General features: G+C 39.4%; 1 protein-coding gene across 5 annotated transcripts in view; it reads right to left on the bottom strand.

The window, feature by feature from the left end:
- FARS2 (phenylalanyl-tRNA synthetase 2, mitochondrial) overlaps nucleotides 1–27,303 on the bottom strand; it is a 511,717-nt gene that overhangs the window by 201,711 nt on the left and 282,703 nt on the right. For all 5 annotated transcript variants that reach the window (XM_055391452.2, XM_055391451.2, XM_004043229.5 and 2 more), the window contains one exon: nucleotides 24,496–24,656. In XM_055391452.2, coding sequence (XP_055247427.1) covers nucleotides 24,496–24,656 — 161 coding nt within the window. The remainder of the gene's footprint in view (nucleotides 1–24,495; nucleotides 24,657–27,303) is intronic.

Raw genomic sequence — 27,303 nt, 5'->3', positions numbered from 1 at the left:
CAAGCATCAACCCATGCCAGTGCTTGCTCAGCAACTACCTCTCCCCCATAACAATATGCCCTGACTTCACCTCCCCTGGACCATCCTCTCTTAAAGGGCTCAGCTCTGACTCATCCTCCACAATAAACACCCCTGTTCCAACTTCTCACTTCTACCTTGGCCTGAGTTGTCACTTGGGCCAGCCATACCTAAGACCAGTTGCTCAGCTGAAGACTTGACTATGCCAATTAAAACAAACAAAACAAAGACAATGACCACTACCACCACCACAATGAAGTTGTTTAAATTCACATTTTTATATTCCTGCCCAAATACAGTGGCTCACGCCTGTAATCCCAGCACTTTGGGAAGCCGAGGTGGGTGGATCAGTTGAGCTCATCATGGACAATGTGGTGAAACCCCATCTCCACAAAAACTATACAAAAATTAGCCAGGCATGGGGGCATATGCTTATAGTCCCAACTACTCAGGAGGCTGAGGTGGGAGGATCGACCGAGCCCAGTTGGTCAAGGATGCAGAGAGCCATGATTGTGCCACTGCACTCCAGCCTGGGCAACAGAGTGAGACCCTGTCTCAAAAAAAAAAAAAAAATTATACTCCTGTACTCACCTGGCCAAAACTGAACTCATCATCTTCTTCTCCAGACCTGTTTTTTCTCCTGTTTCTCATCTACCCAGCTCCCAAGGCAGAAACCTAGGAACCATTTTCTTTCTGGCTCATGTTTACCTACTGTGATTAAACACCCACTTTACCCAGGTCAATCCCAGTTTGCACCGAGACATGCAGCACAGTTATTAATAGTGCCCCTGCAAGTCTCAAAGGCAGCCAGACCCCAATTTAGGTGTTAAGCCATAGGGTCACTCTGCCTCTGCCTCACATAAGGATCCGAGATCTTTCAATGTTTTCTCCTAAAATTTCCTGAGCCCAACCCTACCTTCTAGTTTCTCTGTTACTGCCCTACACGATATCACATCACTTCTGTGCTGGGCCTCGAGTGGGCTCCTAGCCTCATGGCCCCAATCTATCCTCATCTTATCCGCACTGGGATCTGTCTAAAATAGAAATCTGATCATGAAATTGGATGTCTTGCTAATTGCCTTACAGAAACCATTCAAAGCCTAAGCTTTGCGAGCTAAGTTTGCCGCTGCCCACATTCCCCACCCTAACTCAGCACACTCTGCTATAAACACCCTACACTGAACCACAGACTATGGCTGTCTCATGCCTCCAGGCCTTTGCTCATACCTCTGTCTCCTTCCCATTACTGGACTGATTGCCTGCCACACAGTGCAGACTCCTCAGGCCTAGCTACCTTTATCAAGCACCTATACATATTAATGCCCCTCCCTCACTAGTGCGGGAGCTATCTGAAGGCAGGAAACTATACTTCCTGTGTCCCCAGGGTCAAGCAGGGTGCCTGGCACAAGAGCAGATGCTCAGAAATGTTTTAGAAATAATTAATAACGCTCTTGTGTTTGGGATAAATCCTGTCGAATGTCACACACATCAACAAAAATCTCAATAAAGAGCAGAGAAATCACTCCCATTGTGGATTTATGCAGCCTGGGACCATTTCTCCCTTGCTATGTTGACAGTTGAACGTGAATCAGAGCCGCATATTAAAAGAGTGACAAGAGACAGAGTGAAAGAAAATGCCACATAGAGAAAAACAGCAAGAGACACAGACAGAAAGGGAGAAGGACAGAGGCAGACCAGACAGAAGCAGAGAGAGAGGCTTGCACTCTGCACTGTTCGCATAATCACAAGTCAACAGAGAAACAGTCATCATCTTTTCACAACAACTTTTTTAAGCTGGCAAGATTAAGTCAAGATGAATGTCAGGAGTAACAATGCAATCTGAGGTACACAGAAGAGGAGACAGGGAAATCCTGCTCACTTTCATAGCATCCTAGAATAAGGAGTGGCCTTTGAGAGTATCTGAACTTATTTTACCAGTGAGAAAATGTAGTGACAGAACGGTCAGGTGAGTGACCCAGGGAAAAATAGCTAGCGACTAGCTAAATGATTCCAAGGCCTCTAAATTTCAGATCTCTTCTTTCTCATCATACACTCAAAGATGACGTTGGGGATGGATTTGACTGTATGTCATATATATGCATAAACATGGGCAGAATTTTAAAAGACTCTTAGAATCAACTCTTTATCCTCCATCTATTGTCTGAACCTTAGGAATCTTAACATGTAGGACCTAGGGTGATGACACCAGGCTATACTCAACAAATAGATATGTATCTAGAAGAGTAACAGCAAGACAAAGAACGAACCTCAAAAACCACATCAAATAATATCAGTTCCTTGTGGCCAGTAATGGTCTAAATGTGATATATATTTTCAACCATGATGCTTAACAATGTAATCTGTACTGGCAGCAATTTGTTTGCAGCAATACGATGGCCACATTTGCACATGATTTCCTTTTTCAAATATATAAAAATAACAAAAAACAAAGAACTCAATTAAAAAATGTGCAAAGTACTCGAAAGGACATTTCTCCAAAGATGATATTCAAACGGCCAACAATTACATGAAAAGATGCTCAACATCACTAGTCATTAGAGAAATGCAAATCAAAATCCCAATGAGATACCACCTCACACCATTAGGATGGCCATTATTAAAATAAACAAAAATAACTGGTTGGCGAGGATGTGGAGAAACTGAAACACTTGTGCACTGTTGGTGGGAATATTAAATGGTGTAGCCACTATAGAGTATAGACTGTAAACCTATAGACTGTTTTAGACTATAGACTGTAAACCCAGCTCCTCCCAAAGTTGGTTCAGCCTACGCCCAGACATGGGCAAGGACAGCTTTGGGGCTGGAAACAAAATGAAGTTGTTTGGGTGAAATCTCTTTCACTGTCTCAGTGACAGTTTTGCAATGACAGTTTCAAAGGCTGCCTATCACTCCTTTAAAAATACCTTGTACACTCATGGTTAAGTCATAACCTAATTAAGGCTTGTTGGTTTCACCTGTAAGGGGACTTTTTGTAAAGTTCAAAAGCGGAACATCTTAACTGCTTGGTGTGGCTAAAGTCAAGTAACAAAGGATTTAAAAGGATTTTCTTAAAGAGAGCTCAGCTTAACTAAAAGTAGATATTCAAGTTATAGGTATATTTAAAAGTCCTTCATCTTTTTCTCTTCTTGAATCTTGTTTTTCTGGAAAAAGGTTCTTTTCTTCTCAGTTAACTGAATTATTTTTCTCCATTTTTTGTCTTACCACTCTTAATGCATGCATAAAAGGCCCTAAAATAACTTCTGGTAGTATGGGACTTCTGGGGAAAAACAGAGGAGGCGTCACAAACCCTGTTTTGGGGAAAATCCTCTGTTTTCCTCATGAAACCCCAGGAATTAAAAGGAGCTAAATCCCTCTCAAAATCAACGGCTCTGTTCTGTTTTGCTTGTGTTATCTGATGGTTTTGAGTTTTGGGGGTATCAGAAGTTACTTCGCATTGTGAGAGAGTTTTGGTGTGTAATAACTAGGTAGAAAATACACTGTAAGGGATGGCTGATAGTAGTTATAAATCAAAGAAGCATGCTCTTGACCACCTGGAAGATAAGGAAACATCCCCACTCCCGACTGAGAGATGAGACTCCCATCAGGCATGAGCTGATTACAAAATAAGCCAATTGGCTTTGGGCTGCCTTGTAATGAAATGCATGGTACAAGCACTACACTGTCTTCTCCCATAGCATCCAGATGGTCTTCTCATAAATTAAGCATTAAAATAAAAGCATAGCAAGGAGGTCTTAAGACACTAATCTGCCCTTTAGTAAAAGGGTTATGAAAGGTTTGTAAAGATTTCACCTCATGGTCAAATTGGTTAGGATTAGGTGGAATAATCCACATGGTTTCATGTAAATGAATTGGGGTTAACATTAATAAACTAATGCAAGGGTAAAATTTGGCTTTGCACAAAATTTTCATGTCATAGTAAAGGCTAATGAAAGGTTTTTGCCTTTTGAGTCATCATTTTGGCAAAATAATTAATGGCAATCTGGAAATTGTCCTTCATGATGCCTGGCTTTTTGGATAGTTCAGAAGGCCCCTGAAACATTCAGAAAAGAGGTAAACAGGATCATTTGAGATGTTGAGTCACATGAGATTGCCGAAATGATGTCCAATCTTCTTTAAGTTATATTTTGGTGAACAATACTAATATATGTTCCAAAATTGTATGGGATTTCTAAAATGCTAATGTCTAAGTATATGCTATCAATCATAATTAACGGTAAAGTTATTGTAAACCATGAAGATAAATAAACTTGTCAGTCATATTTTTAACTATAACTGTCCTGGAAATTTGTCGTTCACAAACAATTGTTGCCTTGCTTTGTTCCTTCTCAAAAGACAGTTTATAATCAAGCTATATTAAGGACTTTAACAGGTGTTCTCAAATGCAGGTTTTTAATAGCTTTAAAGATTGTAATATTGAAATAAAGAAAGTACAGGACTCATAAAAAACTGACATGTTGACAAATATCAAGCAAAACAAAAGTTAACCAAGTGGACTACACTCAGAAAGTGAAAGTAACCTTTTTAACTTTTGCTTGGAATACTGCTGATCCTTGTTTTGATTTTCAGCATCAAGGAAAGTTATTTTAAACTATTTATGGCCTTTAATAATTGAGTAAGGTATACTCCTGTAAACAAAATTTGGAGCATGTTTATTTTTCTCTGCCTGGTTCCTCTAGAATTTGGAAACTATCTGTGAGTACTCTTAACTTATGGCATTATAGTTGCTTGCATCAGTGCAGTAAGAATCCATTTTTCTTCATCAGCAGGACACAACTGGAAAAACTGGTTATTTTACCAAGGCTTTGACTGAAAGTGTGTGTTTCCCTTTAAGGAATCAAGCGTGACAGGCAAAGCCAATTAAAAAAAGCCCCTTAGGAAGAACTGGCCTCATGCCTTGTCTGCAGAGTCCCCGCACAGGATTCCTAACCTGTGGTCAGTAAAGAATGACACTTTCTAACAGGTCTGGAAGCTCCAAGTTTATCTTGGGACCTCAAGAGGATAGGCTCACCAAACACACAGGTATTAGAGGATACAAACCCATGGCTGGGCTTGGCTTTAGAAGTCTTATGTGAAATTCCTTGTGGAACAGTTTCATCAAAGTCAATCCAAAAGGTCTATGTAAAAATAACCATTCTTGCTGCACTTTATGCAAATAATCAGGTCAAGTATAAGTCTAAAGTTTATTCATAACTAGTTTTTACCAAAAATGAGGACTGGAGAAAAAAATTTTGCTCCAAAGTTTATCATACATTTGTCATTAAATCTGTCTCATTAATTGTTTTTAAGCTTTTTGCCTACATTTTAGACTAACCCCGCTTAATCCTGTGAATCAAATGGTGATCTTGTGCAGCTTGGAAACAAACAAAAAAAAGGGATGGGTAACACAAAAATGTGAATCAATATGCTAGTTCTGGGCAATTATCTTGCAAATTCTGCCAGGTAATGAAAGTGAGTAAGGTGCCCATAACCCGGAGGTTTCTTTGTTTGGGAAAATAAAACCAAGGAACTTCATAGACCCCCAAAGGAGAATTCTATATCTTAGCAAGTAAAATTTTAGATGGAAATTACCTACCCACACCACACTTGTGGGAATTGCTGTCCTCACTCTACTATTTGCAATAGGGTTATACAGGGTAGCACCTTCTAACTGAAATATTGGACAGAGAGTTTCCATTGCTGTAGTATTTTGCTTAATTATTACCCTTACAGCAGGGATAATAGTTGACAAAAAGGAAGCATGAAAGTTTTACTATCACTGAGTCTGCTAGGACTTTTTATTGGGTTTAGTAATGCAGTTTTAAATGAAACATGCTGCTTTTGGATTAACACCTCTAGTAAAGTAGAAGAAAATCTACAGGTACTTAAAACTCAAATCAAAATTGTTGACAGGCTCAGGGAAAATGCTGGCCTCAGCCCTGAGGGGCTACAATCTCTCTTTAATAAATTCCAGTCTTCTTTATGGAATTGGTTAACCCCTTTATTAAGCACTTTCTTGCTTATGTATCTTGTATTGATATTTGGACCCTGTATACTCAATACTATAACTCAAATTGTTTCTTCTCGCCAAGAAGCAATCAAACTCCAAATGGTGCTGTAAGCTGAACCACACACACATGGACATGCCATTCTTCCAAGGATCCTTAGATCGACCCCAGGAGGAGCCCTAGCTACTGTTCCCCATTCAAAACCCCTTTTCAGCAGGAAGTAGCCAGAAGGAGTCATCCCCCAAAACCCCCTAACAGCAGTTAGTGTGGCATCTCCACAGGGGGGAATGATGTAGGAAAAGGGGTCCTTGGGAAGTTTTCATTTTTTAAAGCATCTCTGGAAAAGTTTCTTGTAAAGCCCTGGCTCTTAGAGCCAGGCCAGTAACCTTTGATATGCAAATAACGTCCATTAGAAACGGTGTCTACCCAAACATGGAGATTCCCTCAGCCTTCTTGTCCTTTCCCCACGTTCCTGGCAATGTGGCTGCCCCCACATATTCCCATGTGTATATAACATCACTGTGCCCTGCATTTGCATATTGAAAGTCTAGGGTGGGAGGGCCAGCATTTTCATGGGCTACGTGAATGACATGCCTAGTCAAGCCAATCCTCTGAGCCCTATGCAAATCAAACACTGCCTCCTCTAGCCTCTGCATATATACCTGGCTGGTATACGTGGCAGGTGGGGACCTCCTCTTTTGGCTTTGGAGCCCCCCTCCCTCTGTCTCTGTACGGGGGAGCTTCTTCCTTCTTTCTTCTCCCTTCCTTCTTGCCTATTAAACTTTCTGCTCCTTAAAACCACAAAAACAAAAAAGAAAAACAAAAAAACAAAAATTAGCTGGGCGTGGTGGCAGGTGCCTGTAATCCCAGCTACTCGGGAGGCTTAGGCATGAGAATCGCTTCAATCTGGGAGACAGAGGTTGCAGTGAGCCTAGATCGTGCCATTGCACTCCGGCCTGGGCGATGAGCGAAACTCCGTCTTAAAAAAAAAAAAAAAAAAAGAAAAAGAAAAAAGAAAAGAAAAGAAAAGAAAAGAAATGGTTAAATAGTTAATTTTATATTACAAAGATTTAACACAATGAAAAACATTGTGTGTGTGTGTGTGTGTGTATGTATATATATATAAATTACAGTGGAGTCAAGGTTGTCATTTTAAGAATATCCATTTGACTAACTTACATAAAATATACATCTGTGGGAATGGGCTGTGCCAATAAATGTCAGGGCAGGGAAAAGGCAGACGTAACAAACACAGACACATGCCATATAACTTGCTTTCTGATGAACACTCATCCGAAAACCTAAATGTTAAGGAGATTATTTCCTTGGGGCCTCATTTCAACATCCTGTCATGATGCTGCTATGAGTTCATGCTTTGAATCACCTACTGCTTTATAGGAAGCCACAGAAAGAAGAGATACTCAATACTCTTGATCAGGTATTGAGCCAAAACCCCCACTAACCTGGTGACAATATAACCAGAAGGCAAGCACTCTATAACGCCATTAAAAGACCACTTCTTAACTGGGCGCCCTAGGGACAAGAGGATGCCGTAAAAAGTTGGTAGACAAGATGGACAAGTGGTGATAATCAAAAATGGGGGAAAATGAGCATGTATTCAAAATAAGCTTGCAAAGTCAGACTTTGAAACATAGAAAAATTATAATATGAAGAAACACAACCAATTAAATCAACAACAAGAATATGAACTCATTTTAGATAAAATATAATACAGAATAGCTAAAGGCTTTAAAACAAGTATACTGAAGATATTCAAATTACTAAACAAAGTAACAACCATTTTTAAAAGCAAGAAATTAGGAAACAAAATCAGGCAGAAATTAACCAAGAAAATGGAGAAGAAAAGGAGCTCATTTTAGAAATAAAAAGTAAACATTATTAAGTTAAAAAATTAGAGAGGAAATTATTAAATTGGTAGAAAGTACTGACAAATTCACCAATACAAGACAAAGAAATAAGAAATACCAAAAAATAGTTAAGATAACTGATAAATAAGAAGCTCCAATATACAACAGGAAACCTAGAGAAGGTAATAGAGAGAATCTAGGAGAGCCACTATTCAAGGAGAGTAATCTCAGACTTTTCTAGAGTTGAGTAAAGATATGAATCCCGGAACAAAAATACCCTCCAAATACTAAGCGGGATAAACAAAAACAAATCCAAACCAAAATGCATCATATTAAAATTAGGGAATGTCAAATTTAAACAGAAATTCTTAAACATCACTCAAAATAAAAGGCATTATTATCTACAAAGAAACAACACTTTGATTAATATTAGACTTTTCCAGAAGGCAGAAATAGCATCTTCAAAGAGCTAAGGGAGAATGACTACCTTTCCAGAATGTTATGCCTTGTTAAACTGCCATTCAAGAATGGGAGTAACATGAAGACATTCTCAGATATACAAAGACCAAAAGAATGTACCACTCATAACCCCTCACAGAAACAAATACTCAAACAATATACTTCATTAAGAAGAAAAGCAAACTCTAAGAGAAGGTTTGATATGCCAAAAAAAAGTGTGTGTAAAATTTGATAAAATATTAATAATTATACTCAACTGTTGACTAATTTAAAATAGTGTTTCTTTAAATCAATATATTAAGAGAATATTACCAACAGCTTTATGCCAATACTTTTTTTGTTTGTTTGTTTTTGTTTTTGAGACGGAGTCTTGTTCTGTTGCCCAGGCTGGCGTGCAGTGGCATGATCTCGGCTCACTGCAACTTCTACCACCTGGGTTCAAGCAACTTTTGTGCCTCAGCCTCCCAAGTAGCTGGGATTACAGGCATGAGCCAGTGCACCCAGCTATTTTTTTTGTATTTTTAGTAGAGACAGGGTTTCACCATGTTGGCCAGGCTGGTCTCAAACTCCTGGCCTCAAGTGATCTGCCTGCCTCTGTCCCCCAGAATGTTGGGATTACAGGCGTGAGCCACAGCGCCCAGCTGTGCCAATACATACGAAAATTTAAAAACAGACAATTCCCTAGAAAAAAACACAATTTATCAAAACTGATACAAAATAAAACAGAAAATGTGAATAGCCTAATAACTATTTAAAAATTTAATTGTAATTTAAAAACTTTCCACAAAAGAAACTCCAGCCCCAAGTGACTTCGCTAGTAAATTGGATCAAACACTTAAGAAAGAAAGAACATAAATCTTCAAAATATTATTCCAGAGGCTAGAAAATGGAAATACTTCTAGTTTTATGGGGATATCATAATCTTAACATCAAAACCTGAGAAGATCGTAACAAACACAGGAAATTAAAGGCCTAGTTCACCCCTGAACACAAAGTCAGAAATCCTAAAGAAATATTAACAAATAAAATCTACAAGTATATAAAATGGTAATATTTTGCAATCAAGTTATATATATTTCAGGAATAAAATATTGGTTTAACATTCAAAAAACAATCACTAAATGTCACAAGATTAACAGAATAAAGCCAGAAATCATGAGATCATCTTGAAATATATAGACAGATTTAATAAATTTTAGCATTCATTTTTAACAAAAACTTGAAGAAAACTCAAAGTAGAAGGAAACACCCCTAATTTGATAAAATGCTTTACAAAAAACTTACAAGAAGCACTTTAAGTAAATACTCATTTCAAAACTTTGAAGAGCAGACATTTAATTACGTTTTAATTTTATATTACCATAGTTCATTTAGTTTGATCTCCTCAATTCAATTTACTCCAAAAAGAATGAAAGAATCACTCACGGTAAAATGGCTTTTTCAAAGGCGGTAAGCTAATAAATTGCTTTTCACATTTAGATCTACGAACCCCTTGGAATTCATTTTTGAACAATTATAAATATGGGGTCAAGTTTCATTTTTTTTCCATGTGGATACCCAATTATCCCTGCTCCATTTACACAGAAGCCTTGTCCTCCTGCCTCTCTTCCATAGTGCTAGTACTGCCATAAATCTAGCATAGTGTGCAGGTGTGTTTCCAAGCTCCTCATTGCATTCCATGGGCCTTTGTGTTGATCCTTGCATCAGTTCCACATTCTCACAATTACTATCACTTTTCAAAAAGATGACATAAGATTAAGCAAATCCTTCAACATTGTTATTTAGCTATTCTTGGCCCTCTACTTTTCCATATACATTTTAGAATTTGCTCAACAAATTTCCAAAAAACCTCTCTGGATTTCTATATTTTAGTGACTTTGACCATATAACATAAATTTTGAAGCAATCCTACAAAATGTTTTTTGGACACATACAAATGGAGTAAGAACATGAGAAAGGTAAATGTCAAACTGTAGCTAGTGGTGACCTCTGGGGAGACTGGGAAGCAGAGTGAAATCAGGGAGACATAGGTGTTTCAACTGCATTTCTAATGCTTTTACTGTTTTTTTGTTTGTTTGCTTTGAGATAGGGTCTCACCCTGTTGCCCAGGCTGGAATGCAGTGGCATGATCACAGCTCACTGCAGCCTCGACCTCCCCGGCTCAAGCAATCTTCCTGCCTGGCCAACCAAGCAGCTGGTACCACAGGTGCACCACCATGTCCAGCTAATTTATTTTTATTTGCTCTGTAAAGATGGGGTCTCTCTATGTTGCCCAGGCTGGTCTCAAATGCTTGGGCTCAAGCGATCTTCCCGCCTCAGCCTCCCAAAGTGCTGGGATTACAGGAGTGAGGCGCCTGCGCCTAACCACTTTTACTCTTTAAAAAAATCTGTAGTAAAATCCTAGGATTTGACAGAGGTAAATAGCTGGCTGGTAGTCACACAGTTCTACATTTTTATTAGCAAGTTAAATCCAGAAATATATGTTTAGAACATATCATCATTTTAAAAATAAATCAAAATAGATGCAAAATCGCTTCTCAAATCACAGTTATCCAAGAGTTCAAACTCTGCCATATGGACTCTTACAAGGGTCGTCCATTTATAATTCACTATAAAGGACAGTGAATTATAACTTGTAATTAATAAATCTTACAGTGAGCGTTAAAAAATAAATTCTGAGGCCAAGGAGGGTGGATCACGAGGTCAGGAGATTGAGACCACCCTGGCTAACATGGTGAAACCCCATCTCTACTAAAAATACAAAAAATAAAAAATAAAAAAATAAGCTGGGCGTGGTGGCGGGTGCCTGTAGTCCCAGCTACTCAGGAGGCTGAGGCAGGAGAATGGCATGAACCCGGGAGGCAGAGTTTGCAGTGAGCCGAGATCATGCCACTGCACTCGAGCCTGGGGGACAGAGAGAGACACCGTCTCAAAAAAATAAATAAATAATTAATTAAATAAAATAAATTCTTCTCTAACATTGAAAGAAAACATGTAATTCATTATTTGGCCAAATGATAGAAAGAATAATTAAACTATCCACTATATGAAGTACTGCTTCCTTTAACCACATTCTTCATCTCGAAGGTTGCAAGATTACACATAGAAAATGCCAGTATAAATGCATGAAGTTTGAAAAGCCATGTGACACTCTACCTACAAAGTAACTCGTTTCTCTGTCTAAATATAGGCAGCCTTCAATTCCTCACATCTCAGGTGTGCCCATGTGCTCCTCTTACCCTCTGAGTAAAGGAGCAGAATGAGCCTCTGATTGAAATAGTGAAGAAATGCGTTTGTTCTTTTGTACAGGATGAGGGAAGTTAACGACACAGAAAAACTACATTTACCTTTCTTAACTAATTATTCTTACTCAGTAAATTACTTTGACTTCATTTGGTCCCTAGAACGTTAATATGAACCTTGACTTTTCCATTTGAATTAGTTCTGATCAACATTTGAGAGTTCCTTGGTAACTCTGAAGATCTAACTCCTAGGTTGTGTAAAGTTAGTATTTCAGCCCTTTTTCCTTTTGACCAATATAGTTAAGTTAGTTGAATGCACCATAATGACCCTGATTTCTATACTCAATTTCAAACACAAAAAAGTATTCCATAGCTACACACTTCCCACCAATCCTATCCAGTTATCCTATGAAAGGTAGGCACAGCCAGTTCTATGCAAAAGGAACATGTTACGTTTAACTAGGATTAAAGTATTAAACTAAAGGAAGCGAGCTCTAAGGGGAGATTTCAAGCATTAGTCAGCAGAAGATAGATTGTAGGTTGCAATAGTTTTTCCAGCAGCCCCTATCATCCATTTCATAAGTGACCATCTGTTCATAAAAATATCTACAGTAACAAGAGATATCTTTCTCGATAGGCCATAATTGTACACATGTGGCATTGTTCGTTGTGAAATAATGCAAAAGCATAAGCTTTCTTGACAAGAGCTCAGTACAAATATCAGAAAATAACAGGCTAACTTCACAGACCACTCCAACTACCTTGAAAATGAGATGTGAGGGAAGTCTGCTGGGGGTCTCCCAGAAAAACTCTCCCTCACTCTTAGGAAAAGGAAGCAAATGTGCTCCATTTTCTGTCTCTAGACGTTGTCGTAAGAGGTAATGCTTGTGGTCCCATCACCACCCTTCAATCTTGAGGGGACAAATCTGAGATTAAAATGTTCAGTGTTTTAGAGCCCTGGCATCACTGCGGGTTTGCTGCTGTTGTTGTTATTTAAGCCATTCTTAGCTGGGTCTTCTCTTGGTTGAAGCCAAAGTCATCCCTCCTACCACCCTGTAACAATTACTTCCCATATTCACACCCAGGAAAAAAAAGACATTAACTTGTCCATCAACACTTAATTGATACGACCTTTCTTTCTATGTCAGTTCCTTCAAACCGGTATTTGTTTCTGGTCCCTATTCTGATGATCTCTTTCTATAACTGTAACTTTTTAACTCTATAATCCACCAACTATTAAATGTACAGTTTAGGTGATTCTGTGCAGTATAAAAGTATCCCTCTGATTCCACGGACAGAGTGCCAAAACTTCTTTAGTCAGATAGATGATTCCTAAAATATATTACACCTAATTTGTCAAATTTTATAGACTGTTGGCAAGATTTAAGGTTTAATATGCTATCTATAAATAGAAAGTTCTTATATATTTATTTCCTTAAGGTTCATAGCCAAGAAAATGCAACAAGGATATTGGATATGTTTAACATTCTTCCAATCTACACTACAAGAAAACTGTAAGAAAATGCTGAGGACCTAGATCGTTCATTTTTTCTCTTTCTTTCTTTCTTAGTAACTTAATAAACAAGAAAGAAATATGGAGTTACAATAATCTAAATATGTAAAACATACCAAAAGATCTCCTTTTTCACAAAAAAATCAGCCCACAGACCTCTGATGGAGCAGGTTTCAAGACAAGCAGAGGGCCACAATCCATAGGACTCCACAGACTACAGGGCAATTAAATGTCCTAACATCATAAGGCTAAAGTTATACAGTATCAATGTTGGCAAAGCAAGCTGAAGATGGAAACTGAGGGTACAAGGGACTGAGAATCAGGAGGACTGTGGCTGCTGCTCTCAGAACAGTGCATGTTTCCTTTTGACCAATATAGTTAAGTTAGTTGAATGCACCATAATGACCCTGATTTCTATACTCAATTTCAAACACAAAAAAGTATTCCATAGCTACACACTCCCCACTAATCCCATCCAGTTATCCTATGAAAGGTAGGCACAGCCAGTTCTAGGCAAAAGGAACATGTTAGGTTTAACTAGGATTAAAGTATTAAGCTAAAGGAAGCAAGCTCTAAGGGGAGATTTCAAGCATTAGTCAGCAGAAGATAGATTGTAGGCTGCAATAGTTTTTCCAGCAGCCCCTATCATCCATTTCATAAGTGCCTATCTGAAGTTGTGGGAGTGGTGGTGACAACAGAATAATAGTAGTGGTAGTAAAAATGTAAATAACATTTAACATGGATTAAGTGCTTACAATGTGACAGGCTCTGTTATAAATGCTTTAGATATAAGCACTATAATTATTCCAATACAAACTTGTCTATAGTCTTGGTCACTGCACCTCTCCTTATTTTTAAGTCAACAATGCTTACTGAATACATATAAAAGGTTCTATGATTGGTCATCTTTCACATTTCTTCCTGTATCCCTTCCTATTAGTTTTTTCTGAGATAAACATCTCTTCTCCAGCAAAAGAAAATACTTAATATACTTTCGGGGGAAGTAAAATGAGAAAAATACACATGGAAATACTGAAAAAGTTTGAGATCCATGAATTTCACTGCAACACAATGAAGCTGATGCGATTCTCACAGCTGGATTTATTTGGGAATAGAATGAGGAAACACTGCAAAATCCCACATTAAGTCTCTATTAGACAACATTTATGATAATGACAGCAAAACCAGATCTAGAAGCTATTCCAAGCCAAGGAGATTAGCAAGTAATCAGAGGCTCAAGGCCTAATACAATTCTGGAGAGACATGGAAGGATTTACAGAATTAACTAGCAAAAAAGCATTAAAGAAAGGAAGAGGAAAATTTTGACCACCACATTCATCGGTCAGTATCAGTGAAATTCGACATTCACCTATGTATAGTTGCACCAGTGTTACACACTGTATTAGTCCATTTTCATGCTGCTGATGAAGACATACCTGATACTGGGAAGAAAAAGAGTTGTAGTTGGACTTACAGTTCCATGTGGCTGGGGAGACCTCAGAATCATAACGAGAGGTGAAAGGCACTTCTTACATGGTGGTGACAAGAGAAAATGAGGAAGATGTAAAAGCAGAAACCCCTGATAAGCCCATCAGATGTCGTGAGACTTATTCACTATCACGAGAACAGTATGGAGGAAACCGCCCCCGTGATTCAAATTATCTGCTATCAGGTCCCTCCCACAACACGTGGGAATTATGGGAGTACAATTCAAGATGAGATTTGGGTGGGGACACAGAGCCAAACCATATTACATATTATTTTATAAGTGTCTCTTGACAAATCTTCCTCATACTCTAGATTAGAAATAACTTTAAGTCAGGGACCACCAAGTTCGCCTTACTCTAGCATCTAGCACAGCAGCTTGGTATACGCAACAGTAACAGCTTACTAGTTCAATATTAGGAGCTCTCTGGAGTCAGCTTTGGTTAAAATCCTGGCTCTGTTACTTACTACGACAGTTACGGTTGAACTACTTGCTGATGCTAAGCCTCAGTTTCAGAATCTATAATATGGATTTATAGTACTCACCTCATCCACTGTGATGCATAAAAGCTGTAACATAGGCAAAGCATTTAGCTCAACGGCTTACACACAGCATTCAACAAATGGCAAGTATTATAAGGTCCTCAACAAATTAATGTACAGGTGAATAGTGTATTGAACTGTGATTGCTATAAGGCATAAAAGAGCCAATCCTGGCCTTAAGAAACCCCCAGGCCTCATATCATGCAACACTCATGGCTGATGTTTGCTACCATAGGAATAGCAAGGATGAACTCTGACCCAGAGTTTTCCCGGGGACTCTAGGCATGACTGACCTCAGAGATGACCTAATTGATACAAGACTCTTTGATAGCAACTGTCCCTCCTGCTGATGCTTCCAAATTCTTTGCCCTTTCTCTTCTCTCCTCATCTTTAGCTTCCTTTTTTCTGAAGTAAATACTAACACTTTCCCATCACAAATTAACATGCACAAGCAAATCTCTGACTTAAGTATAATTTTTAAAAATGTGCATTTAAACTAAATGAGTTATTCACATAGCTCCCTCACCTTGAAAAATACAAGGGAGAAAGGAAGGAAGGAGTTTCAGTGGTTAATCCAAAAAACAAGTGTAATAGTTTTACAACTGTTGGAAATCCATGGAAATAAAATTTAGGGCAAAAAGAAAATAGTTTCAAGATTGAGTGCCAAAGGTATCAAATTACAGACCTGCTTATTATAATAGTTATACTCAAAATGAGAGTGCAACAGAGAAGGAAGTGAGTTTCACCACCTAGTCAGACCATCTCCTTTTACCATCTGATTGAACGACGATGCAGCTGAGACCCTGACAAGTTAAATAATTTTAACCTTCATTACTTTGATTCAAAGTGCGGCTCGTGGACCAGCAGCATGAGCTTCACCCGGGAGACTGTTAGAAATGCAGAATCCCAGGCCCCACCCCAGACCCACTGAATTAGAATCTGCATTTTAACAAGCTCCACCAGGGATTCACCTGCACACTGAAGTTTGAGAAAGCATTAATACTTGTAGCCTACAAACCAGTAAGTTCATAAATTAGATCATTTAAACTTCATGCTGTATTTTTCTGTAAACTGTATACTGATTTTTAGATTTGTTAAAAAAAAATTTAAATCCTTCGGCTCTGAATAATCTACCTATGAGTTTTATACTCAGGTTAAACTTTAGGGAATGGCTTCTGGAAGCCCTGATTGAGCCACATACATAATATAACGATGCTATTGAGATGACGGCTCTGCTACAACTTTCTCACATATAACACTGCAAGAATAACAGCGCCCAAACTCAGAGGGTTACTGAGAAAATTAAATTAAGACATGGAAAGTCTTTATAATAATGCTTGACACAGAGTAAGGCTGAAGTAAGTGTTAACTACTAACTACAAGTATTATCATCTTGGATAGAGTGTAGTATCATAGGTTTGCAGCCACTACCCATCCATTCTCATCTACTCCTGTTGCAGTGATAAGTATTTGAGACCCCATTCAGGATTAGAAATATTATAGTCTGTAGCCTCAGAAGAGAGCCAGTAAAACCCTTCAAATGGCAAAAAAGATAACAGCCAACATTGCTGAATTATTTCATCCAATGAGGGCTGACCTGGTAAGCCACCATGGATAGACACAGAATTAGTAAGTTCTAAATAAAATCTGTAAGTAAAATGTACAATGTTGAGTAATTTTCAATAAGTATTGCTCTGTGTAGGACTAAATATTGAATTAATAATTTTAGACTGTTTAAAAAACAAAGTATAAATTAAAGTTTTATTATTGAATATTCAGTTCAATGCACTGAAACAGCAAATTTTGCTTCAGGGGAGTTGGCAGGAGTATACGCAACAAAGACCCAAACACTCAGAACGAATACAGCATGGGAAGCTGCAGTGGTGGACAGAACAAGTTATCACTTGCACAACAGACCAACCATATTGTTGACCCACTTATCTCAAGCACAGATCCAGGTTGGTTAAAGAAAGCCATGGTAGGCAAAGCACTTAATTCAAAATACGTAAAATGAAAATCAAAAATTAAAATCACACTTTAACTTGAGTTTCTTACTGACTAGATTTAAACAATGGGTTTCAAGGTATGCAGGAAAAGAGTCGCACAGGTGAGGACTCAGGGTCCCATCAATCAGAGACTGTTGCTAGCACCCAGGAGAGTGCCCCACAGCTGGACAGAAAGATGTACAGGACAGGATGTGGAGGCCACACAGAGAAAGACACCACAGAAGCCAACACAGCCTAGAGCATCACTTAGGAGGGCCTAAAAGGAGACCAAGGAAGAGAAATTTCTGCTTCTTGCACAATAGGATTCCCAAATGGCTTCCAGAGTTTCCTGGCCAGGGGATCCACAAGTTCATAGCTACCAGCAGGCCTTTTCCCCATTTTCTCGCCCCACCTCTGGGATTGCACAGGATTACAATCATTTTAAGTATTTTTCTCAAGGCAGGTCAACTGTAGTGATAAAACAAGTTTTCTGTCAACACAGTCCCCTCTTATATATGTAAATATGACTACTCTACATAAATAGTTGAAAATGGCTAACACTTTAATACTATCCTTATTTTTTATCCATAAAGACAAACCACTGTATTATATCTGAAGGCAAGCAATCTGTCATGAAGAAATAGGATATAAAATGGCACAAGTGACAGGCTAAATAATAGCCCCCTTCCACAGATATCCATCTCTTACTCCCTGGAACCTGTGAATACGTTATCCTACATTAAGAAAGATCTTTATAGATATAATTAAGGAAGGATGTTCAGATGAGGTGATTATCCTGAATATCCTGGTGGGTTCCATGTAATCAGAAGAGTCCTTCGAAGAGGGAGGCAGAAATTCAGAGAGAGGGTGAGGTGTTTACAGAGGGAAGTGGCAGGGCTTGGGGGAAGGCAACGTGATGCTGTCATAAGCCAAGAACTGAGGACTGTCTCTAGACGGGCAAAGGCAAGGGAACAGATTCTCCCCCAGAGCCTCCAGAAGGAACCAGCCCTGCTGACACCTTTACTTTAGGCCAATCAGGCTGATTCTGGATTTCTGTCCTCCAAAAATATAAGATAATAAGCTTATGTTGTTTTAAGCTTCTAAGTTTGTGGTAATTTATTATAGCAGCAACAAGAAACTAATACGTATTTTTGTGAGGTATTGCTTGTAACAAATACATAAAAATGTGGAATTAGCCTTGGAATTGGTCAGTGGGTAGTAGATAACTTGGAGCACCACGATATTAAAAGGCTATGTTGCCTGAAAGAGACTCTTGTAGAAATATGGATGTTACAGACTCTGACAGGCAAGGAAAAAGTGAGGAGCATGGTAGAGAAAACCTGTACTGTCTGAGAATATCCAAATATTCATAAACATGCTGGTGGTAGAAATACAGATGTCAAAAGCCCTGCTGGTGAGGGCTCGCAAGGAAATGAGGAACATGTTAGTGGAAGGTGGAGGAAAGGGGATCCTTGTTCATTCATAGCGGCAGAATTAGATGAATTGGAAGTGGAAAGCAAAACTTGTAAACAATGAACTTGGATATTTAGCTGAGGAAATTTCCAAGCAAACAGTGAAAATGCTGCCTGCTTTATTCTTGCAGGAGAAAACAGACAAATTAAGAGAACTGCTATGCAAAGAGGAGCAAGATTAGATAATTTGGGAAATTCTTAGCCTATCTATACTGAAAAAGACAAAAAGTTAGGGGTTTCACTGAAAGAAAAGTGCTTTGGAGAGAAAGCCATGAGTGCAGCTATACAACCCTTTGTTAATGCCTCAGAAGTTTCGAAGGATCGGGGTGTTTAGTCACACAGAGGGCTCTTTGAAGAAATTAAGCATATGCTTCAAGGTTCCCCTCAGGCATCTCAGCAGAAGCCAAAAATAGCAATGAATTATTCAAGAAAGATCTGCAGAGAAGCCTCTTGTGTAATGGAATGAATCCCTATGATATACATGGGAGAGTCACAAGGTTTTTGAGAATGATTTACCATCAGGAACACTGTCAGCTGGAATTGAGAGGGACAAAAGAACAAAAAGAAAAGGAAAGAAAGAAGGCTATTTGACTCCCCAAATTCTTCAGGCAAAAGCCAGGGTAATAAAACAACTCACCTGCATATACATGCCACCCTTAACAAAAAAGGAGGTAAGGCACAGTGGCTCATCATGCCTGTAACCCTGACACTGTGGGAGGCCAAGGCAGGCAGACTGCTTGAGCCCAGGAGCTGAAGAACAGCCTGGGCAACATGGCAAGACACCTTCTCTACTAAAAATACAAAAAATTGGCCGGGTGTGGTACCATGTGCTTGTAGTACCAGCTACTTGGGAGGCTGAGATGTAAGGTTGGGAGGTGGAGGTTGCAGTGAGCTGTGATGGCACCACTGGGCTCCAGCCTGATGAAAGAGCAAGACCTGGCCTCATAAATAAATAAATTAACTTTAAGAAAGAAGGATATTTTAGAGGGTAGAAATACAGGTCAAAAAGGTGAAGCCAAGGGCCACAGAGAATTATCCCCAGGCCTTGAAACCTAATGGCTGAATTTTGAAATAGCTTGGAACCAGTAATTCTTTTTCTTCTCCTTTCATTTTCTCCCTTTTTGAATGGAAATGTCTACAACTATACTCCAATGCCTATCCTACTCATTGTATTTTGGGAGTAGGTACCTTGCTTCAGGTGCAAAGGTGGGGAGGAATTTTGCCCCAGGATGAATCATACCCAGAGTGTCACATAAACCAGCTTTAGATAATTAAATGATGAAATGGGACTTAGGGGCTGATGATATTTAGATGACATTTTGGATTTTGAGTTGATTTTGCAATGGGTTCAGAGTTTGTGGGACCTTGGGATAGGCTGAATGTATTTTACAAAAGACAGATGTGAATCTTTAGGGGTCAAAGGGAAGATTGTGGTAGACTGAAAAATGCGCCCAACCCTACCCAAAGATATCTATGCCCTAATCCCTGTAACCTAGAAATACATTACCTTATATTCAACAGGAAATTTACATTTCCTTTTGTATTAGAGAATTAATTTGTATTAAAGTATTAAAGGATTACTTTAAAAGAAGTATTTTGAGATGGGAAGATTATCCTGAATTACCCAGCAAGGCTTGATACAATCATAAGGGTCCTTATAAGAAAGAAGCAAAGGTCAAAGAGAAGGCAATGTGACAAAAGATGGAAGGAGAGAGAAAAGGCAACACGATGCATGGCTGTGATCCAAGGACTGAGGATGGCCTTTAAAAGCCGGAAAAGGTGACAGTTCACAAGGACAGAAAACCAAACACCGCATGTTCTCACTCATAGGTGGGAACTGAACAATGAGAACACCTGGACACAGGGCGGGGAACATCACACACCAGGGTCTGTCGTGGAGTGGGGGGAAGAGGGAGGGATAACATTAGGAGAAATACCTAATGTAAATGACGAGTTAATGGGTGCAGCAAACCAACATGGCACATGTATACATATGTAACAAACCTGCATGTTGTGCACATGTACCCTAGAACTTAAATTAAAAAAAAAAAAAAGCCAGAAAAGTCAAGAAGGTGGATTCCCCCAGGAGCCTACAGAAGGAGCTAGCCCTGCTGACACCTTAACTTTAGCCGAGTTGGGTGGATTTTGGTTTTCTGACCTCTAGAACTGTAAAATAATAAATACATGTTGTTTTAAGCTACTAGATTTGTGGTAACTGGTTACCTAAGCAACAGGAAACTAACAAGAATAGATACTAATTATAAGTGAATACTTAGGTAATAGTATGATCTATAATCTATACTTTACAAAGTATTTTATGAACATATACTAAATATGAATATACAAATCCTAACTGCCCCATTAGAAGTTCTTAAGTTTGTTACACAAAGACAACTATAAAAATTATATATTAGTGCAGGTATGCTTATATTGGCTTTCAAATTTGAAGGCAGAAAGGAGAAAAAAATGACATTTAGTGCAAGAGATCAAGAGTCTATTTCTGACTATGTGTCTCATAAAAAAAGATTGTTGTAAGTACACTTAAAATTGAATTTAAGCCACTTAATTATGGTGGCAACTGTGTTTTTCATCTTTATTTGTCACACCATGGGGCTGAGCACACCATTCTACACAATGTTGGTGTTCTCTAAATGTTTGCTGATTAAATAACTGACAATATATTAAAAAGAGAATGAGAAAAAGTTACAGCCTTAGCCAGGTTTTATTGTAAATTAGATACAGCTTTATTTCAAATTAGTCTACAAGGAAATTGATGCTAAAATAAAACAGATAATTATTCAAGTAGAAGTTTTTTAAAGTCCTCATAAGGTAAAACCAAAAATATATGCATATATACATATATACATAGAAAGGTTCAAGATGCAGATGGGCACACACACAAAATCAGTGTGCTTCACTGTAACAACAAAAAAATACACTCATAAAAATCATACCTGTCCTTAAAGTTGATGATATGGTTTGGCTGTGTCCCCACCCAAATCTCAACTTCAATTGTATCTCCCAGAATTCCCACATGTTGTGGGAGCAACTCAGGTGGAGGTAATGGAATCACAGGGGCCGGTCTTTCCTGTGCTATTCTCGTGATAGTGATTAAGTCTCACAAGATCTGATGGGTTTATCAGGGGTTTCTGCTTTTGCTTCTTCCTCATTTTCTCTTGCTGCTGCCATGTAAGAAGTGCCTTTCGCCCACCGCCATGATTCTGAGGCCTCCCCAGCCATGTGGAACTGTAAGTCCAATTAAACCTCTTTTTCTTCCCAGTCTCGGGTATATCTTTATCAGCAGCATGAAAATGGACTAATACAGTTGAAAAGGTCTGTACACAAATATAAATAAGTATAACTCCAGAGAGAGATGAGCCCTTCTAGGGTAGACAGACACTGATGGCTGCTTTCACCACTGGGGCATGAGTAGGCAGAAGTGCTAGCCTGCTACTGGCAAAGACATTTTGTTGGAATAAGAAGAAATGAGCCACACTTGCGTCAGCCAAGCATGGGCTGGCATGGCAGATTGGAAAATGGAGAAACAGAGCTAACCCTCACTGCCAGCCAATTCTCCTTCATAATATTTCTGCTTACAAACGCTGGTGGTGGAAGAAGCTGGTAAGTGGATGGAAAGCAGAAAGAGATCCTGTGATCTCACATGGTTAGATCCCAAACTCTGCTGCAGGGCTAGATCTCACCATCAAGAGGAAAGCGGATGTGAAATTCAACTCAACTCCTGATTAGAACAAAAAGATCTGGCCTAGTCACCTTAGCAGCCAGAAGGTAGAAAGCATAAGGCTTTCTGGGGATAAATTTTATCTACCTCAGTCTTTGTCCATTCAAACACAATTAAAAAAAAAAAAAGACAAGTGAAGAAGCAGGAAAAATGTAAGCCATGATTAGGAAGGGAAAACAACCACAACAAAAGAACACTAGATAATCAAATGGTTGGAATTAACAGACAAGTACTTTAAAATAACCATTATGAGGCTGGGCGCAGTGGTTCATACCTGTAATCCCAGCACTTCGGGAGGCCAAGGCGGGCAGATCACCTGAGGTCAGGAGTTTGAGACCAGCCTGGCCAACATGGTGAAACCCTGTATCTACTAAAAATACAAAAGTTAGCCAGGCATGGCGGTGTATGCCTGTAATCCCAGCTACTCGGGAGGCTGAGGTGGGAGAATTGCTTGAATCCAGGAGGCAGAGATTGCAGTGAGCTGAGATCACGCCATTGCACTCCAGCCTGGGGAACAGAGCAAGTCTCCGTCTCAAAATAAATAAATAAAATAAAATAAAATAAAATAAAATAAAATAACCATTATGAATATGTGAAAGAATTTAAGGAAGAACGGATGAAATGGATGAAAAAATCAAGCATTTCAGTAGATAAATGAAAACTCTAAAAAGGAAGCAAATGCAAATTCTAGAATTGATAAATACAGTTATCTGGGGAATGATTAATTCACTGGATGGGCTTAATGGTTACTTGGACAAAACAGGAAAAAAAAAAAGATTAGCAACCCAAAGAGAAGAGAATAAAAATTATCAAAAATAAAGCACACAGGAAAAGAAAATCGTTAAGTAAAAAAACCTTTCATCAGAGTTCTATGGCATAGGATCAAATGGTCTAACATATATGCAGCTTCATTCTGAAAAATGAATGGAGTAGAATTGTTGGAAAAGATACTAGATGAGGGCTCGGCTCAGTGGCTCACACCTGTAATCCCAGCACTTTGGGAAACCAAGGCGGGTGAATCACAAGGTCAGGAGTTTGAGACCAGCCTGGCCAACATGGTGAAACCCCGTCTCTACTAAAAATACAAAAAATTAGCTGGGCGTAGTGATGGGCGCCTGTAATCCCAGCTGCTCAGGAGGCTGTGGCAGGAGAATTGCTTGAACCCAGGAGGCGCAGGTTGCAGTGAGCCAAGATCACGCACTCCAGCCCAGGCGACAGAGTGAGATTCTGTTTAAAAAAAAAAGAAGAAGTACAAAATTGGTTCTCTGCTTAGACTAATAATATTGACAAATATCTTTTCTCTTGCATAAAATTTCTGAAGGTTTATGAACCCCTTGTGTGTTTATGGACCTCTATTTAGGAACTTCTTTTTTTTTGAGACAGAGTTTTGCTATTTTTGCCCAGGCTGGAGTGCAATGGCACGATCTCAGCTGACTGCAACCTCCGCCTCCTGGGTTCAAGTGATTCTCCTGCCTCAGTCTCCCAAGTAGCTGGGACTACAGGTGCGTGCCACCATGCCCAGCTAATTTTTGTATTTTTAGTAGAGACAGGGTTTCACCATGTTGACTAGGCTGGTCTCGAACTCTTGACCTCAGGTGATCCACCCGTCTTGGCCTCCCAAAGTGCTGAGATTAAAGGCATGAGCCACCGTGCCTGGCCAGGAACTTCTTTACAAATTCACATTATTTAAAATTCACGCAGCCATAAAAAAGAATGAGTTCATGTCCTTTGCAGAAACATGGATGAAGCTGGAAACCATCATTCTTAGCAAACTAACAGAGAAACAGAAAACCAGACACCACATGTTCTCACTCATAAGTTGGAGTTGAACAATGAGAACACATGGACACAGGGAGGGGAACATCACACACCGGGGCCTGTTGGGGGGGTGGCAGGCAAGGGGAGGCAGAGCATTAGGACAAATACCTAATGCATGCGGGGCTTAAAACCTAGGTGACAGGTTGATAGGCGCAGCAAACCACCATGGCACACGTATACCTCTGTAACAAACCTGCACGTTCTGCACATGTATCCCAGAACTTAAAGTAAAATGAAAATAAAATAAAATAAATAAAATAAAATTCAATGGCTTTCAAGTACATGATCCTGTCGATCCTTGACAGCCATTTTTATTATTATCTATTCAGTTCTTGCAAGTCATCTTACCTGAAACTTCACCTTCTGATTAATGTTGGATACACAGAACTGCTTCAGGAAGCGCTCGTCCTCACACCAGAAGAGACGGATATCAGGGATGTCGTAGAGGATCATGGCTAGCCTTTCTAATCCTAGGCCAAAAGCCCAGCCGATTCGGTCTTGAGCACCAGCTACGATTAGGAAACAAAATAGTTGTTTTTAAAACGTATCGAGATTAGATAGGTTCATACCACTCCCTGACAGTTATCAGTGACACTAATTAGATGCCTACCAGCGGGCAAAGGCACTGGGCAGCCGCTACAAAGACATCCACAAGGGTGCCCAATCTTCCATGCTTTTTCATCTCCATATTCCGGACTGCCCTCATGAACGGATTCTGAAGTCATACTGTCTTTCATTTCTGATTACATTCTAGGCTTTCTGAAGCACTGGTTCCTGAACTGAGTTATGATTTTTCTGTAGTCTTTGCTTGCTCTGATTCAAACATTTAGCCCACTGAATATAGGTTACAGAGTGGAAAGAAAAGACGGTCTCTGTCCTTAAGCGTAGTAGATAATGAGATACATTCAAAACATGCCATAGTGGCCATAACATGTTTAGAACGAACTTACATGAAGAAAGTACATACGTCATGCCTTTAAGAACCTCAGCTTTATTGAACACCATAATGCTTATTCTTAGCAAGAGCCACTTCAGCATTGCAGAGAACACAAGCAGGCCCAGACAAGGGGTATAACTAGCACCACCTACTCCAAAGGTACAGTGTCCTGCTCAGATTGTGTCAGTGCCATAAATTAGAAGGGTTTACTTCACAAACTGAGGCAGTGTAAAAGGGAAGATAGAAACTGCAGAATGAAGGTAGGCAAGGGAGCAGTTCGCACTGCTGGAAAGCTTATGAAATGAGCTCATGAAAGGCATATAATTCCAACTGGACACTAACAGATGAGTAGGACCCTGTGGTAGGCTGAGATGGCCTCTGACACTCCCACCCCACACGCACATGCCTTGTGTAAACTCCTCCCGTTGAGTATGGGTGGGATCTAGGAACAGGATGGGAAATTAAGCCTGTGACTGCTTTACTTTTTATCTAGGACTCCATCTTGGCCAACTGGAGAGAGATCCCCCTCCTGGCTGTGAAGAGGCCACATGGCTCGGGCCCTTGAGAAGTCCTAAAGGAGCTCAGAGAGGCACCAGCAGCCAGGGAGAAAATGGGAACTTCACTTCTACAGTGGGACGGAACAAATTCTCCCAACAGCTGGAGTGAGCTGATGATAGCACCCCAGCTTCAGAAAACACAGCCCTGCCTCTGCCTTGATTTCAACCTGGTAAGATCCTGATCAGGGACCCTATCAATCCATAGCCAGGCTCCTCATGCAAGGATATTATGATATAGTCAATTCGTGCTATGTTAGGCCACTAAGTGTAATTTGTTACCCAGAAAAAAAAAAAAAAAGCAAACAAACAAACAAACATAACTAATCCAGATTCAAAATGTAGAGAAAAGTGATAGGAAATTCCAGACTGAAGGAGTTTCTTCAATAGCAAAGGGAAGGGATGCAGCACGGGAAGGCTGAGGAGTGGATTCTGGAGATACAGGCAGGACTCGTCTCAAAGAGCCACAAGAAACATTTTGTTCTCATTTCTACTTTGCATTTAATGTTTTCCTAAAACATAAAAAACTTGGCCGGGAACAGTGGCTCACGCCTGTAATCCCAGCACTTTGGGAGGACAAGGCTGGCGGATCACGAGGTCAGGAGTTCAAGACCAGCCTGGCCAACAGTGAAACCCCGTCTCTACCAAAAGTACAAAATTTAGCCAGGCATGGTGGTGTGTGCCTGTAATCCCAGCTACTCGGGAGGCTGAGGCAAGAAAACTGCTTGAACCTGGGAGGTGGAGGTTGCAGTAAGCTGAAATTGTGCCACGGCACTCCAGCTTGGTCCACAGAGCGAGAAAAAAAAAAAAAAAACACCACCACCAACAGAAAACCCTTACAATTGTTTCACAAATCCCCATTCGCTCTAGCTGAACCGGAACGTTCATGGAGCTTCAGGATTAGGTGTGCAAAGTCCAGGAGGGAAAAGGCTTCATTATAAGTGAAACACCAGTACCTGTGGTTATCACTTGGCATCAAGACAATCATCAAGACAAATGCGAACACAGGCTATAAGCTACAGATAGGTGGAGAGGCACTGGTCATTAGCAAAGAACTTTTTAAACATTTCCAGCACATCACAGGCTGATAATTTGGTCGCATATAAAATTATGCACATGACATTCCACTCAACAACAACACAATTGACATTCTTTTCAAGTGTACATGGGTCATCCACCACCACAGACCATATTCTGGAACACAAAATACATTTCAAATATTTAAAAGGATTGAAATTGTACAAAAAAAGTTCTATGTCCAAATGCAAATAAATCAGAAATCAACAGAAAAATATCTGAAAAATCTCCCAAATATTGGGAAATTAAACAACATACTTCTCTAAGTAACACATGAGCCAAAGAAGTCATCACAAGGGAAATCAGAAAATATATTTAAATGAATAAAAATTAAGATATGACACATTGAAACTGGAACTCGTAAATTATTGGGTGGGAATGATAAAACCACTTTGGTAGTTTCAAAAACAGTTTGGTAGTTTTTTACAATAAACCAATATTTCTCAACTGGGGGCCATTTTAGCCACCAGGTGACATTTAATAAGGTCTGAAGACATTTTTGGTGATCAAAACTGGGAGTGGGGAGCATCCTGACATCTAGTGGGTAGAGGCCAAAGATGTTGCTAAAGATCCCATAATGGACGGAAT

Source organism: Gorilla gorilla, chromosome 5, assembly GCF_029281585.2.
Source record: "Gorilla gorilla gorilla isolate KB3781 chromosome 5, NHGRI_mGorGor1-v2.1_pri, whole genome shotgun sequence".
Taxonomy (NCBI): Eukaryota; Metazoa; Chordata; class Mammalia; order Primates; family Hominidae; genus Gorilla; species Gorilla gorilla.
Note: the sequence above shows the minus strand (reverse complement) of the source record. Positions and strands in the feature narration are given on the sequence as shown.